This window comes from Hyla sarda, chromosome 5 (assembly GCF_029499605.1).
Source record: "Hyla sarda isolate aHylSar1 chromosome 5, aHylSar1.hap1, whole genome shotgun sequence".
Taxonomy (NCBI): domain Eukaryota; kingdom Metazoa; phylum Chordata; class Amphibia; order Anura; family Hylidae; genus Hyla; species Hyla sarda.
This window is the reverse complement of record NC_079193.1, coordinates 319969719-319987961: the sequence shown is the minus strand read 5'-3', so window position 1 is coordinate 319987961 and position 18243 is coordinate 319969719. Positions and strand designations below refer to the sequence as shown.

Below are 18243 nucleotides of genomic sequence, written 5' to 3'. Positions count from 1 at the left end.
CCCTGCACTCCTACAGAATACCAGTGACTGTCTCTCTGCCGTCTCGGACATCATGTCCTCTTTATATCTGAAACTAAATCTTTTTAAAACAGAACTTCTTGTCTTTTCTTCATCAACTGATACTGTGCCTAACCCTGACATTTCCATCTCGGTATGTGGTACTACCATAACTCCCGGGCAGCAGGCTCGCTGTCTTGGAGTTATACTTGACTCTGATCTGTCTTTCACTCCCCATATTCAGTCTCTTTCACGTTCTTGTCACCTGCATCTCAAAAACATTTCAAGAATCCGCCCGTTTCTCACTACTGAAACTGCTAAAACTATCATTATTGCTTTGATTCACTCCCGCCTCGACTACTGTAACTCTTTACTAATAGGCCTTCCTTTCTCCAAACTCTCTCCTCTCCAGTCCATCCTTAATGCCGCAGCCAGACTCATCTTCCTCTCCAGCCGCTACACCGATGCCTCCTCCCTGTGCCAGTCACTACAATGGTTACCAATTCAGTCCAGAATACAGTACAAAATCCTCAGTCTCACACACAAAGCTCTCCACAATGCTGCACCTCCCTACATCTCCTCCCTCATCTCTGTTTACCATCCTACACGTTCTCTACGATCTGCTAATGATCTCACACTAACATCTTCTATAATCCGAACTTCTCACTCGTGCTGCATCGGTTCTCTGGAATGCTATCCCTCAATCCCTCAGACTCAACAACAACATCCATAGTTTCAAACGTGGCCTAAAAACACATCTCTTCAGACAGGCCTATAACAATCTCTAATTGGCCTCAACATATCCCCACACCTCTTGTTTGAATAGTTATTGTGTAATTTTATGTCTGATACTTGTCTTTGTTTGTACCCCATAATTGTAAGCGCTGCGGAATCTGTAGGCACTATATAAATAAATAAAATAAAAACCACTCACAGGTTTGTTACATACCTGACTTATCATTGGTGTCTTCAAACTCCACATTGAAACAGTGCCCGATATTAACAAGTCTTCGTGATGATTTAGGATCATAGTAGATATACAGAGGCTTTAAGGAAGAATCATATCTGACTTTTTTGGTATAAATATTGATCGGGGACTGACGTGGGTGGCATTGTCCACTACGTGAGGTAGAAACACCCATTTTTGGGCTTTTTCCTGAAAAGTATGAATAGGATATAGTGAAGAATTAACCTCAAACCAACCTTGAGGCCAGCAGATATGTCTAGATTTCTTGAAAGTTAATCTGAACTAATGCATGCATACAGTTTTCTAAAACAGGGTATTTAATACTGCCAGTGAGATCTCTGTAATGCCTGTGTGAACATTTTCTAAAGCAGGCTATTTAGGTAAAACTGCCAGTGAGTTCTCTGTAATTCCTGTGTGAAGAACTTTCAGACCATGTGGAATTTGGTAGTTACCCAATATGGAGGAGGAAATCAGTTTTAGGCTGCAGAGTAATCATTCCATAGCCTATTCTCAAAGTCATATGCTCAAAATACTCAGGCAACAATTTCCTAGATATTTGCATACATGTCATGAAGACTGTTTTGCTTCTATAGACAATGTAGTGTCCCATTTGCTGTGTTCTAGCTACTATACGTATGAAGTTTTCATATGGCTGTAAGAAAATTTTTTGCATACATTTGTATTTGGATATACTGTGAGTTAACTTCCAAAACTGTTTTATATATCACATTAAAAGCATACTCTGCGGTATAATGTGAGTGTAATGGTTAATGATTTGCATATGCTATGTATCAGATGAATGATGCCTTGGTCACATAATACTTTTCAAACAGTTCTACGCAGAAACCTTTACAAGTCTGTGGAAAGAGTCCCTAAACCAACCTCTTATCCCTAGAGGGGTGAGCCGTCACCAGTCTACAGTAGGTCTGGCTTTTGCCAGAGTACAGCTCTGTTCCTGCTAACCATACATACACCTTGGCCAAAGTGTACTTCTAGGTTTAAACCTGCTCAAGATTAAGCCCGCTACTCCAGACACTGTTCTGTTGCAGAGGAAGATAATGCTGAGCATGCGCCCCTCTGCATACACAAATCACTTCAGTTACCGATGGCCATTGTCAGTTGTGTGTGGCTCAACACGTCACAGTTTCCTGCGTACACCCTACAAACCAGGTATCGGCCTTCTACAACAGAGAACAAATTAATTGGACTGTATTCTGTCTGTAACTGCGTCTACATTAGTAACTTCACTTACACATGCAAAATGCACACTAGAGACTTTACACTCAGTATAACTGCTGTAAAAGCAAATGTTATAGGATCAGTGACCAAATATTCATCTATCTGCTCTGAAGACTGTAAAATGCCACTTTGTTCTAAATAGACTGTATTGTATTTGGATTTGCACAGAGGATTCAGTAAAATGTTCAAGTTCTTTTCATGTAACCCTAGTGTTCAGAGGTCCACTTTCTGCACTTTGTACTATGAGGACAACGTATTTCACAAAAGGATTGTTGGACTGTGGGAATTACCAGGTTAGTTACCCCACCGAGCCATGTGACATTACCATCTTGCCTGCACTATAACACCCATCATTCCTTTAGGTACCACAACAACATTATTTAGATTTAGTAACATAGCACAGAAACAGAGCGCCAGCATAAAAAAATCCATGTGGCACCAGATATACAACTAGGACAGATAAAATGCTCCAGGGACTACTAGCTCCTAATTTACATACAGCACTGGACAATTTTAAAACTTATTTTTTTAAAGATCAATGCCAGTCCAGAAGACTTCCACATATGATAAGCAAGGTCATTTAACCCTATATAACATGTTGGTAGCGGTTGTATAGGGTAAAATCTGATGCCAGGTTCCAAACGTGCTGTTCCTTTTGAGGAGTACAAGTTCTGATTTACTATGAAGCCAGTACCTCTAAAGAGGCAACGTCTTTTACAAAACATGCAATTGTATAGAATAGGCTGGTACAACTCTACAAGAAATGCCAAGGCTGGGCAGAATATGGTAAAATGTATTCCTCAGGATATCACCTGGTGAGGGTGTCAGTGTCCCTTATATCTCTATAGTTGTAATAAATAATAACTACTATACATTGCTTACATAATAACACGCTTGCAAGGATTTAGCAATGTATCCACTATAGTTTTCAGTATAATTCGCCAACCACTGTTACACTTGTACACACATGTTCTTTTGTGATGGGAAGGATAATGAATTGGATAATGAAGGAGAACTAATTGAATAATTGCAGCTGTGATTTAGCCAAAGAGGAATGTGCTGAGCAGAACCCTAGTAATATCCAGTAAGCTACATGTTGTTTGCAGAATTATATGGTTATTTACTGTTCAAGGTATGTCCTCCATGCTTACTAAGGAGGGACAAGTGAAAAAGCAAACAAAAAAAAAATATATATATATATATATATAGGCTATTTAACTTTTACTGCTTGGCTCGGGATACTCCTTTTTATTTAAGTCTCTGTTTATTTCATTTCTTCCAAGAGTGAGTTACTTCTCAAAGCATACATCTACTGTATATACTCGAGTATAAGCCGACCTGAATATAAGCCGAGGCCCCTAATTTTACCCCAAAAACCCAGGAAAAGTTGACTCGACTATAAGCCTAGGGTGGGAAATACATCATCCCCCCCATGTAATCATCCAGACCCCGGTCATCATCCCCCCCTTCATAATCACCGCCTGTCAATCCCTTCATCAGTGGTCTTCAACCTGCGGACCTCCAGATGTTGCAAAACTACAACTCCCAGCATGCCCGGACCGCCATCGGCTGTTCAGGCATGCTGGGAGTTGTAGTTTTGAAATCTCCGCAGGTTGAAGACCTCTGCGGCCTTAGTCATCTTCCAGCCCCCCCTTTTTGTTTCTTACTCACCTCCCCTCGGCGGGAAGTTAGGGTGAGCTGGTCCGGGCCATCTATGCTGCAGGGACCGTCCGGTGGGGATGGTTAGTCGTTGCGGGCTGTCCATCTTCTCCGCGCTTCGGGCCCGGACTAGTGACGTTGCCTTGACGACGACGCACAGGGACGTTGCGCATGAACGTCCCTGGGTGTCGACGTCAATGCAACGTCACTACTCCGGGGCCGGGCCCGAAGCGCAGAGAAGAGGCCCCCCCCCTGGTGAAAATGGACAGCCCGCAACGACTAATCCTCCCCACCGGACGGTCCCTGCAGCATAGATGGCCCTGACCAGCTCACCCTAACTTCCCGCCGAGGGGAGGTGAGTACAAAGCAAAAGGGGGAGGGGGCTGGATGATGACTAAGGCCACAGTGGTCTTCAACCTGCGGACCTCCAGAGGTTTCAAAACTACAACACCCAGCATGCCCGGACAGCTGATGGCTGTCCGGGCTTGCTGGGAGTTGTAGTTTTGCAACATCTGGAGGTCCGCAGGTTGAAGACCACTGATGAAGGGATTGACAGGCGGATATTTTTCTTCAGTATAAGCCGAGGGGGGCGTTTTCAGCACGAAAAATCGTGCTGAAAAACTCGGCTTATACTCGAGTATATACGGTAATAATCAACTTAAGAACCTTACAGGATATACAACACTGTGTAAATTAAGTTTTAGGAGAAAAAATGCTCAATTCTGTTTAAAAGCTTCAGTCATATCTATAATATGGGACAGAGTACAGGGAGAATTAAAATGATGAAGCCCTTTACTTTACATCTGCTGAGAAACATACATAGGGATGGATATATGCTAGAGAGATAGTTAGATAGATAACTTGAATATGTTACCCAAACTAACAACTGCAAGCTGTCTGTATCTGTAGAGGAAACTTGATTACTAATAAAGTCCTGTTATTACAGCAGCCTCTGCAAGCAGTCTGCAGAGAGGGGAAGGCGAGGAGAAGTGCAAAGTATAATGTGAGCTACAGGGTTTGTAGAGGCCATGACCAGACTGCTGGTACTACATTGAGAACAACCTTAGTGAATTAAGAGAAGGGAGCTGCCTGCTTTGAAAAGAAGGACTGGCTTTACAATGGTACCATAGGTTAGGATCTAAGAGCATTTTGAAGTAGTGATGTAGTGATACATTTTAACCACATCACTACACTTTACATATTATTCATCATATAAATCAAGTATACTAAAGGCTATACCATTGCACTGATTTATTTTATTGTGGATTTGTTTGCAAAATTTCTTAATAGTCTTTTTTTTTTATTTCCTACTATTTAGCTGCTATTAAGAGAAAGATAAGACAAATCAGTCAGACAGATTTTTCAGTTTGTTTTTTTACTGGAGTTACACACCAGCTCAGATAGTAGGCAAAGGGGAGAGAAACTTAACATGAAAGCTCACACAGACTGGAGAGAGAAGGGCAGATACTTACTGTATATAGGCTGTATACAAATATAGAGAAAATATATTGCTTGTACAGCATACTGTACAAGCTGTAAATACAAAAGAAAGCTACATTTTTAATAAGACCTATGGAGAAATTAATACAAAGCAAAAATGTTTTCCTTAAATCAACATTAACCTTTTTTCTTTTATCCTCCTCCTAAAGAGACTTTAATCTCTTTTAAAATGTATGAACATTTTTGGGTTTTTCATAATGCTGAACAATGAATGCTGTAACTATGGGAACACCCGGCTTTGGAGATCACTTATTCTTTATAAAAATATGTCATGTGTATTTTACCACTGTTGAAAAGCAGGGGAGGTCTCATTGTGATTTCTCATTCCCACTTTAAATGGACACTGTATAGAAAAAAATGTTTGTTTGAAATTGATAGAGACATATCAAAAGTTTTGACCGGTCAGGGTCTTAGTGATCAGATCAAGACCGATCACTAGAACAAGCAGGGAGAAGGGCACGCTATGCAAATTCTCTCTTGGCTCTAAACCACGTGAATGAGACGGTCACATAATGCAATGTTTAATTCATGCTTCTCTCCCCATTTGTTGTAGGGACCAGTCAAGGTGTGAACACTCAGATCCCGATCAAGCAACACTTTTCTTTTCCGACAGGCTCACTTGAAAGACAATGATTAGGTGTCTTATTTATATCAATATTTGTTGAACTAGAGCCAAATGAAAATGCAACAAAAAAATGGCAATTGTTACCCAAATCTACAGAAAAGCGCAATGGTGAGCGACCCAGCAAAATGATTAAAAACTACTGGGAAAGGTTTATTGACCTTAAAGGGGTACTCCAGCACTAAGACATTTTATCCCCTATACAAAGGATAGGGGATAAGGTGCCTGATCGTGGGGGTCCCGCCGCTGTGGACTCCCATGATCTTCCACGCCGCACCCCGTTAGAATCAGCCCCCGGAGCGTGCTTGCTCCGGGTCTGATTAGTGGCGATCACGGGGACGGAGCATAGTGACTTCACGGCTCCGCCCCGTGTGACGTCATGCTCCGCACCCCTCAATGCAAGCCTATGGGAGGGGGCGTGACGGGAGCGGGGCCGTGACGTCACTATGCTCCGTCCCCGTGATCGACAGTAATCAGACCCGTAGCAAGCACGCTCCGGGGGCTGATTCTAACGGGGTGCGGTGTGATAGATATCGGGAGTCCACAGCGGCGGGACCCCCACGATCAGGCACCTTATCCCCTATCCTTTGGATAGGGGATAAGATGTCTTACCGCCGGAGTACCCCATTAAAGTGAAATCATTTAAAAAAAAATTTAAATTAGACTTGGGAGTCTAGGTAACTTAAAATATGATAATGTGAAACGGTAATTCACGGGCATGTGATGCGGACTGTTGTCAGATTCAACTATAACTTCTGTGTGGAATCTGTGCTGAATTCCATGACAAATCCAACTTGCATCAACACGGCATAGGATTTCTAGCTAGCAATTTTTCTGGTTCATTTACAAAATGGTATTCATTCACCTAGGGATTGTTTCTGCTTTATAAACAAGAACATTTAGCAGTGTTTTGACATTTTTATAGATAAAGGGGAGGGTATAGTTAGAGTTCTAATTTAAAAACGTCATCATTGTGTTCACTAACGCTTACTTTTTGAATCCAAGAAACAATTGCCTTATTGGCTAACTACACACTAGCAAGAGATAGAGTATCTGATAAGCTAATATTATATTCCTTTAGAGAATGAGTCATTTAAGACACAACATTAGGACTAAACAAAAAATCCTCATATAGGGGGGGATTTATCAAAACCTGTCCAGAGGAAAAGTTGCCCAATTGCCCATAGCAACCAATCAGATTACTTATTTTCTGAATAGGCCTCTGAAAAATGAAAAAAGTGATCTGATTGGTTGCTATGGGCAACTCAGTAACTTTTCCTCTTGACAGGTTTTGATAAATCTTCCCCTTAGTCTCTAGCCATAGAGTGGCCTCCCTGAAACTGTAAAAATCAAACTCTGAGGATATGGTAAGGATGAGACCAGGGGAAAATAGTATTTTGGTTAAAGGGGTCCTTCAGCCAGATCCCTAACCATAGTATAGGGAATACATAGATGATTGCGAAGGGTCCGACCGTTGGGACCCCCCTGAATGGGACCCTATCCCGCTCAGTCAGGAGCGCGTGTTGTCTACTTCTAGATGGCACACGCTCCATTGAAATGAATGAAGTGTGTGCTGTCTAGATGTAGATGACACGCGCTCCTAATAGAATGTTAAGGAGATCACAGGGGACCCCAGCGGTCAGACCCCCCGGGATCAGTTAGGAGATAAGTTAAAGGGGTTAGTCAGGAAAAAACATTTTTTTTTATATATATCAACTGGCTCCATAAAGTTAAACAAATTTGTAAATTACTTTTATTAAAAATCTTAATCCTTTCAGTACTTATGAGTAGAGATGAGCGAACTTACAGTAAATTCGATTCGTCAAGAACTTCTCAGCTCGGCAGTTGAGGATTTTTCCTGCATAAATTAGTTCAGCTTTCCGGTGCTCCGGTGGGCTGGAAAAGGTGGATACAGTCTTGGAAAGAGTCTCCTAGGACTGTATCCACCTTTTCCAGCCCACGGGAGCACCTGAAAGCTGAACTAATTTATGCAGGAAAAGTCATCAACTGCCGAGCCGAGAAGTTCGTGATGAATCGAATTTACTGTAAGTTCGCTCATCTCTACTTATGAGCTTCTGAAGTTCAGTTGTTCTTTTCTGTCTAAATACTCTCTGATGACACCTGTCTCAGGAACTGTCCAGAGTAGAACTAAATCCCCATAGCAAACCTTTTCTACTCTCTGCAGTTCCCGAGACAAGCAGAAATGTCAGCAGAGTGCCTGGTTGCCAAACAGAGCAGAACAACTAAACTTCATCAGCAGATAAGTACTGGAAGGATTAAGATTTTTTAAATAGAAGTAATTTACAAATCTGTTTAACTTTCTGGAGCCAGTTGATATAAAAACATTATTTTTTCCAGGAATACCCCTTCAATTCTGGCTGCAGTACTCCTTTAAAGTCTATTAAACTAAAGTCAGTCTTTTCTTATATATTGTCTATGGGAAGGGGAAAATAGTTATAACCTCATTATTCATGCCATGGATAAATCACTAAAAAGCCTGTAGTACTGCTTGTTAGTGTAATGGAATCGAATGAAAAACCTGTGAGAATTGGGTGTGTAGGAAATTGGGGGACAATGTAGGTGTTTAGTGACATTCTTGTATAAAAAGATTGCAAGTGTGGCATATCTCATACAAATTAAGCTTTGCATTATGGTATGGAGGAGTTGAATTCCCTAACATTGTGTCAGGTATTACAGGCTCTCTCCTAATAAAGGCTTCTCTACTAACCAAAACCAGAAGTGGTATAAATCTACTGGCAGAAATAGTAGTGAACATATTTGACAGTGTATTGCACAAGCCAAAGAAAGGTAGATCCGGCACTGCAATCCACCTAATGTCCCGTCACGGACAGCACGAACCGGCACATGAACCAGTGGGGCTATACTGAGGGTGCACTCCGGTATAAGTAATAACTGGTACACTGAAGAAGAAAAAAGTGGATGCACTCACTCAGATAATCTTGCCAGACGAATTCTTTATTCCAGATCCATAAAAGTCAGGTATAGCGGGCAGACGCAGAGGAGCAGCCTCGCTGAGGCTGCTCCTCTGCATCTGCCCGCTATACCTGACTTTTATGGATCTGAAATAAAGAATTCGTCTGGCAAGATTATCTGAGTGAGTGCATCCACTTTTTTCTTCTTCAGTGTACCATATTTGACAGTGTAAACTACAGAACAAATAAAATAGAACAAATCTTAGAGTATAATTGTCATTCCCCCCATGGGAGCGTGACACTGTCAAAAGTCATTTCTCAGCATAATAGCAAGTAGATCACCGGGCTAATATCAACAGGTGTCCAATGTCTGCTCCTGCATTGTGCCAGGGCTGGTGTGTGCTAATCGCTCCTGACTCCAGCTGATTCCTAAAGACCCCTCCCCATCTCTATGTGGCCAAGCAATAAGGTCCTTGTCTCCTTTGTCTTCAAAGGTGTTTTTGTGTCTGCTGCATTTTGGTATCAACCCAGCTTGTCCTCACCTTCTAGTCTATGGCAGGTCCTGACCTCTGCCTGCTCACCACTCAAAACCAAACTCTGACTTTGGACCATCTGATTACAATTACTGCCCAATACCTAGGTACCACTAGACCCTTTGTTCAGAAAAGTTCCTGTCAGGGTACGATTTTCCAGGTCCTCCAAAACATCACATCATGCTTGGAAGCCTTGTCAGTGCTCAACTGCATCAGTACCTCCACAAGTCCTGCCCATGTCTCCACAATCTGTTATAAGTAGTCCAGGCCTACATCTGTCTACACCTCTACATTTTGATGGTAACCCAAAGATATACAGGGAATTATTTATCCATTGCACTATTCATTTTGAAGTTCTGACCCACAGCTTTTTTTCTTCAGTTGGAGAAATGATCGTTCTGTGGTAAAGCTCTGACCTGGGTGTGTTCCCTCAGGGCAATGAATGGCACCATGATATCTGATCTTTAACTATTAATGTAAATTTTTAAAACATTTTTTGGAGAACATCAGCAAGCTTCTTATGCTGCCTCTTTTATGTTTCGTCTAAATCTACAGTGGGGATCAAAAGTTTGGGCACCCCAGGTAAAAAATTGTATTAATGTACATAAAGAAGCCAAGGAAAGATGGAAAAATCTCCAAAAGGCATCAAATTACAGATTAGACATTCTTACAATATGTCAACAAAAGTTAGATTTTATTTCCATCATTTACACTTTCAAAATAACAGAAAACAAAAAAATGGCGTCTGCAAAAGTTTGGGCTCCCTGCAGAGTTAATATCTTGTATTGCCCCCTTTTGCAAGTATCACAGCTTGTAAACGCTTTTTGTAGCCAGCCAAGAGTCTTTCAATTCTTGTTTGAGGTATCTTTGCCCATTCTTCCTTACAAAAGTCTTCCAGTTCTTTGAGATTTCAGGGCTGTCTGTCACACACTGCTCTTTTAAGGTCTATCCATAGATTTTCAATTATGTTGAGGTCAGGAGATTGTGAAGGCCATGGCAAAACCTTCAGTTTACGCCTCTTAATGTAATCCCCCATGGATTTCGAGGTGTGTTTAGGATCATTATCCATTTGTAGAAGCAATCCTCTCTTTAACTTCAGCTTTTTCACAGATGGCATCAAGTTAGCATCCAAAATTTGCTGAAATTTTATTGAATCAATTTTTCCTTCTACTCGTGAGATGTTCCCTGTGCCACTGGCTGCAATACAACCCCAAAGCATGATTGATCCCCCCCCCCCATGCTTAACAGTTGGACAGAGGTTATTTTCATTAAATTCTGCTCCCTTTCTTTTTCAAACGTACCTTTGCTCATTCCGGCCAAAAAGTTAAATTTTAACCTGATCGGTCCACAGAACTTGTTTCCAAAATGCATCAGGCTTGTCTATATGTTAATTTGCAAAGTTCAAACGCTGATTTTTGTGGTGAGGACGTAGAACAGGTTTTCTTCTGATGACTCTTCCATGAAGACCATATTTGTACAAGTATCTCTTTATAGTGGAATAGTGTACCACAACTCCAGTGTCTGCCAGATCTTTCTGGAGGGATTGTGCAGTCAAACGTGGGTTTTGAATTGTTTTTCTCACAATCCTGCGAGCTGATCTGTCTTATATTTTTCTTGGTCTTCCAGATCTTGCTTTAACTTCCGCTGTTCCTGATGAATGCCATTTCTTAATTACATTTCGAACAGAGGATATTGACATCTGAAAACGTTTTGCTATCTTCTTATAGCCTTCTCCAGCTTTGTAAGCGTCAACTATTTTCAGATTTCTAGACAACTGCATAGAAGAACCCATGGTGCTGATTGTTGGGGCAAGGTCAGATGAGTCTGGGCATTTAAAAACTTTGAGATTGACATCACCTGGTCTTCCCAGATAATGATTGAGAATAATCCAAGACACTGGCAGGTCTCAGCTTTGCAAAGGGGGCAGTGCATGCTATAAATTCTGCAGGGTGCCCAAACTTTTGCAGATGCCATTTTTTTTTGTTTTCCGTTATTTTGAAAGTGTAAATGATGGAAATAAAATCTAACTTTTGTTTACATATTATAAGAATGTCTAATCTGTGATTAGATGCCTTTTGGAGATTTTTCCATCTTTGCTTGGCTTCTTTGTGCACATTCATACAAATTTTTACCTGGGGGGCCCAAACTTTTGATCCCCACTGTAGGTAATTTTACTGTGGAAAAGTGGTCAGCTATATAAAAAATAAGTTAGCTGACCATGATGTCTTCTTCACCAGATAATCTCCCTGACCAACTGGGTCAACATGAAGTTCTATGAAAGGCCCCATGAAACTGGCTGTGCACACCAGATTCCTAGGCTTGCTACCACCCATCATGATTTTTCAACAAATTTAGTAGAAATGTAAAATAGGGAGGTAAAATTGGTTTAGGGTGTATTTACTATGTACCATCTTTTGTAAGTTGGCATATGTTCAAAACCTTACTCAATATTAATACTTTTAACTTTTTATTATTTTAAGCTACTATAAAGCAGATAGATGATAAGTTTAATTCTTAGGGTAGCCCCTTAAAGCACAGAAGCATCTAATGCACACTGTACGCCCATAATCATTAACTAGGCATGTTTTACAATACATTTTGATTTGACTAATTCTAGGGGCCATTGGTACAAATTAACATATAATCACAGCTTTATTAAAACATCATCAAAAAGTAAAACTTTTATAAATGGGTCTAAACTGCTCAATGTTTAATCTTTTTCCTTTGGCATCTTTTCAAAGAAAATCAAAAAAATTTCAGTAATTACAATATTATTATAATCCACTTAATGCAAAGTAGACTGAAAACAGTCATAAAACAAGATGTAGTATAGCAGTGGATCTAGGATATATAACCTTGCATGTCAGGTTATGTTTTTTTCTGAATGTATTTCTTAGCCTGACAGTTCTAAAAAAATAAATGTTATCAGCATTGTTATTTTAGAGAGCTGACAGATAAAAATTTTAGGAAAAAAACTGTTAACGCAGCAATTTCTTATACTTTTTTTTTTACCACGAGCGTTCACAATCATTTTTCTATATACTTCAGGCTATTATTGAAATACAAACAACAACAAAAACGTGGTCTCAAATGGCTGGAGGTGCTCAACCCCACAGTAGTGCACCCATATTCCTGTATTGTATTATTATTGAAATACAGTCAACACCACACAGGTTTACCATCTGGGGAAAGCAAGATTGGAGAATAAAGGGGTATTCCTATCTCAACTAACATAGTTAAACTTGTAGGGTGTGCCAAGTTAAATATTTTTGCAAAGGAATTAATTTAGCAAATTTGCTTCCTTCTTCTAATATTCCTGCTCCTTTCCTCTTGTTGACAGCTCATTGTCTAGGTTACAGACCGCCACTCTACTCAAGAAGCGGTGGTCAGGCTGGAGGAAAGGAGCAGGAATATAAGAAGGAGGCACATTTGCTAAATGAATGAATTAGTAAAAAAATTTCACCATGACACGCCCTACAAGATTAACTACATCAGTTGAAATTGGAATACCCCTTTAATATTAAATCAGTTGTGCTAGCAATGTATTGCCTTTGTCCGATTAGTAAATCATTTAACACAACCGTTAGACTTTCCATTTAATTGGTGAATTATAGTGGTTACGATGTTATATTCTGGTGACTGTCATTAATATCCTACCTAACGTACTTATCATTAGCAGGGAATTGCAGCGTCCGTATTATTGGCAGTTATCCAATACTGCACCACTCCTGTATATTACATTAAAGCTACTGTATATATAGAAAATAACATTGCACAGGAATGACTAAACCTTACTGGCCTTTAGTAAAAAAAATAAAAATAATATAAAACAGATTTCCATTAGTCATCACTGAAGTCCATTATCATGTTTAGCTTCCTGCCATAGACATGCATCAGATTTTGCTATATATTGTCATGATTTTATTTATACTCACAGCTTGCACGTCTGATCACTTCTCTGTCTCTTTCTCTATGAACCATCCGTCATTGCTACTCTTTGTATATAAATATAAATCAGTGTCACAGCAACTACACAGTAAGTCAGACTGGTTCCACAAGTCAAGCCCATAGGTGGAAGTGGGTGGAACAGCAAAGGATGACAAGACTGCTATATAACAAAGTAAATAGGCATAGGTATCCTTTATAAGAAATGATGTCTCATATTTTTATTGCTGAGAATAACATCTCAAAACACACAAATCTCAGTGTCCCTGAGATCAGTGCAAGTGAGAGTTAATTTACGTCTTAGATCTATATGCAATGTTTTTTGAGTTTTCACATAAGTATAAAATACGATGCATAACATTATTATGGACACATCGAACTGTGTGCAGTTGGTTTTGCCCTATGCAAGAGCTGTTTTAGGACAAAGCTCTCAATGAGTTGCCCTGTCCAGTGGTTAAAGGTGCCATACAGTCTCAATACACAAATAAAATGTTTTCTCATGCCGGACCCATTTAGTATCTCTGGCCTAGTATCAATGTTTTAAAATTTATCATTTTTAAATGTTAAAAATCTTTGTAAGGCTAAGTTCCCTCAGCATGTAATATAAGAGTATTTTTTACACACCAAAAAAAATGGCTGCTGCAAAAAAGTTATGTGTGAAAATGAGAGTGCAAAATACGCTTGTATTTTTATATGTTGCATGAACGTAACCTCAAGAATAACTCACTGAGGGATCGAGTAATATGCAGAAAGGGATCGAGTAATATGTAAAAGCTTGTAATAAGGTTGAGGCTAGGATTCCACTGAGGTTTTTGCCCTGCGTTTTTTAGACTTAAAAACGGCAGAAAAACGCATTTTTTCTTGAGTTTTTACCTTTGTGTGGAATTTGCCTATTTTGGCCCCTTTGGCATTTTTTATTTTAATTTTTTTTTTTCAAAATGTGTCGGGTACCACCAAAAAAAAAAAAAAAGATGCAGTAGGGATGTAAAAAATGTATTTAACGAAATGTTTATTTTTTATAAAGACATTTTTATTAATTTTTATGTTGCAAGAAGATAAAAATGAACATCGACAACATCACCACTTCTTTATTAGGTGAAAATACTCACATATAGACACACTAGGGGGTACTAGAGGGACACACTAGGGGGTACCCTACGAAATTTTTATAAAAAAGGTATCTCCATAACTTTTTTGGATTGCTAAAGTCCAAAAAAGAATAAAAACTGCGGGCAAAAATGCCAAAGTTAAAACCAACATGGCGTTTTTCTTGGCGTTTTTGCTCTCCCATAGACTTCTATTGGAGGAAAACACCACGATTTCTGTGCAAAAAACACCAAACTAGGTTTTGTTGGGAATTTTGAAAAACCATCCTTGAAAAGCACAAAATTGCTGAAAAATGCCAAAAGGATAAAAAAAAATTGCAAACTGAAAAACAGTTTACTATTGACTTGCAGCTAACATCTGAACGCAGCGTTTTTTCGCTGAAAAAGCGCTGTGCGGCAAAATGAGCGTTTTTTACAGCTTTTTTGCTCCAAAAAAATCCTCAGTGGAATTCCAGCCTTATACCTCACCACAGTTCTTGATTCACAGCTTACACTGCTAAGTACTGCTATATAATGCCCTCCATCCTGCTGTTTCTGAAGCTGTGCTATAGAGATGGGAGAAGGATCCCCTCTTCTGTTTGTGAAGTCTATGGGAAACATCATATTAGCTCGGCATCCAATAGCTTAGAACTTAATATTAGAGATTAGTCTCGCAAAAGAAAAACTGGTGAAAAAATGCCCTATAGCAGATATACAATGGGCAGAAATAGTGCTACTTCTCATCTACTCAAACAAGACAGCTTATTCTAAAAAAAAACTAATATTGGTTTCCCATTTAGGAACATAAACCTACTAAGAATATGATGCACAGTCTCTTTAAAGGGGTATTCCAGTAGAAGACAATTATTTTTTAAATCAACTGTTGAAAGAAAGTTAAATAGATTTGTAAATTACTTCTATTTATTTAACCCTTCCAGTACTTATAAGATGCTATATGCTCCACAGGAAGTTTTTTTCTTTTTGAATTTCTGACACTTCTGTTCATGTCAGGAACTGTCCAAAATCCCCATAGCAAACCTAACCTGCTCTGGACAGTTCCTGACTGGAAAGGTTAAAGGGGTATTCCAAAATTTTTTTTTTTTATTTGACTGTGCTACAGGGGCTGTAAAGTTAGTGTAGTTCATAATATAGTGTCTGTACTTGTGTGTGACGGTTTTCTCACAATTCTTCTGTGATTATCGCCCCAATTATTTATTTTTTAACAGCATACAAAATTACTGTTGTCTCAGGATTTCCCAGGTTGCAGTGCGCTGAGATCTGACATCACTAGTCAGAAGATCAAAGGGAGCCTGTCCTGCTTCAATTTTGGAACAGCTGTGGGCCCCCTGATTAGAAAAAACTTTCAAGCATGGAACTGTGGGATGCGCACCACTTGAGAAACCTTGGCGTTGGTGTGCGGGCTCAGGTGTGTATAAGGATATACTGGCTAATGTCTCAATTTTACATCAGTTTTGAGGGTTAGCTAATGTCATTGTTTACATCTGCCACAGGAGTGAATCCATATTGTGATCCATAGGTGTGGGTTCTACACTCCAATGTAGGCGCACAACTGCACTTGGGGTTGAGCACCTTGTATTAACTTAGATCACGCTAATGTAGATGTGTAGTTTAGAGAACAAAATCCAACAGGAAACACCCAGTTCTGGCAGGTATGTACTAAAATCCCCTCATGGTGGATAACCCCTTTAAGATTTTAAAATAGAAGTTATTTACAAATCTGTTTAACTTTCTGGCACCAGTTGATTTAAAAAAGGGGTACTCTATTGGCCAGTGTTTGGAACATCATGTAACATCATGCCCTGCCCCCTCAATGCAAGTCTATGGGAGGAGGTGTGGCGGCTATCACAACCCCTCCCATAGACTTGCATTGAGGGGGCGGGGTGTGATGTCAAAAGGGGGCTTGGCTGACCCCAACAGCGTGCACAAAGCATTCGAAATTAAATGTTCCGAATGCTGGCCAGTGGAGTACCCCTTTAATGGGACAATTTGACCCCAACGGAACCCTAAAAATATAGCAAAAGTAACAACTCCTTTTCAAGATAATTTGTTTATTCATGTATACAGTGATCCTCAACATACGATGGTAGTTTGTTCCAAATGAACCATCGTTACTTGAATTTATCATATGTTGAGGGATCTGTGCAATAATAATATACAAAGTTATACTCACATGTCCCCGCCACTCTGGACCATCACCGCTGCCCTGGATCGTCGCTCTCCATCACCATCATCATGTCCATGGGGTGTGCATGCTGCTCCGGACCGTCATACTGCCCTGGATCATGCTCTCCATCGCCGTCATCACGCCGCTCTTATAGGATAACGGGACGGCGTGCATGGTGACGTAATGACGACAAAGGAGAGCGACGGCCATGCAGCGGAGCATGAAGAGGATGGTCCGGAGCGGTGGGGACAGGTAGGTGATCGTCAGCGGAGCACACCGGGCACATTAAACGGCTATCTGGTGGCAGCTGAAGCAGTCTGCGCTGCAGGATAGCCGTTTTTGCAATGGCCCCGACATACAAAAGCATCATATATCGATGCTGCCTTCAACATACGATGGCCTCTGAGAGGCCATCGTATGTTGAAATGATCATAAGTCGGGGGGTCACTGTACAAAAAATGGCAAGGTTCTGGTCTTACACCCCTGAACCTTTCCAAAGGTTAAAAAAGGTCCAAATTTATAATTTGTAATGTTGTCACTTCTGCTACATTGTTGAAAGGTTAGTGACTATTCAATTCCAACACATGCACTATTGAATATTGCTACCTAAATATAAACAGTGACCTTGTGGAGTTGGGAGCAGTCTGGACCTTCTCCTTAGGGGAATTCTCCCATTACAACAGGTGACTTATCAACCACAGTCACTTTTTTCTAATATGAAGTTTTGTACAAATGTTAGTAGGTCTCCCCAAGAAAAAAATATGGGAGGGATTTATAAAAACCTGTCAATAGGAAAAGTTGCCCAGTTGCCCATAGCAACCAATTAGATGGCTTCTTTCATTTTACAGAGGCCTTGTTAAAAAAAAAAAAAAAAAAGCGATCTGATTGGTTGCTATGGACAACTGGGCAACTTTTCCTCTAGGCAGGTTTTGATAAATCTCCCCCAATATCTCCAGTTGGAAATTAGCTGTAGTGTCATGATTCCATAATTCATAGATTCCATAATTCATTCTACCAACTATTGATTTTCCTTGCACACATTGTCCTGGGACGTGACTGTAAAAGGGAACTCTACTTCTACATTCACTTTTTCACATATGTATCACAATGGACTGCAAGCAAGTACATGTACCCCAAAAATAGTGTCAACATCCACAGACAAAGCGCCGCCACCACCACTCACTTACGGCAGACAGGAAACCACGATTTCCAATGCACAAGTACACATGGGAATTATAGCACACTGGCATTCAAGGTCTAACACAGCAAAATTGTACTTTCTTTCTTCAAAGCTGTGGGTACATTTAGAGCCAAGGACAAACTTATTAATTTAAAGATTTAAAATATAAGAGTACAGTGAGTAAAAAGTTGCACAAAAGAGAAAAGATGAAATAACAAAGACATAAATATAAGCAAAACAGTTACACAAAATAAAAAGGGTTGAAATGATGACGACCACTTACTTACTAATGACATGCATACAGGGACTGCCCCATGGCCTGATTCATATTCATAAGTCTTTGTCATTAGCTTCTATAATGATAATTCACCCATCATATTTCACCAACCCATCCATAC

General features: G+C 40.0%; 1 protein-coding gene across 2 annotated transcripts in view; it reads right to left on the bottom strand.

Moving 5' to 3' along the window:
- Nucleotides 1–18243, bottom strand: part of LOC130274207 (carbonic anhydrase 13-like) — a 47982-nt gene that overhangs the window by 29065 nt on the left and 674 nt on the right. The window contains exons 1-2 of one of the 2 annotated variants that reach the window (XM_056522258.1): nucleotides 13386–13511; nucleotides 947–1153 (exon numbers count right to left, since the gene is read on the bottom strand). In XM_056522258.1, the coding sequence (XP_056378233.1) occupies nucleotides 947–1139 (193 nt within the window). In that variant the 5' untranslated portion in view covers nucleotides 1140–1153; nucleotides 13386–13511. Of the gene's footprint in view, nucleotides 1–946; nucleotides 1154–13385; nucleotides 13512–18243 lie in introns of those variants that run through there. The other variant, XM_056522259.1, reaches the window with a different exon arrangement.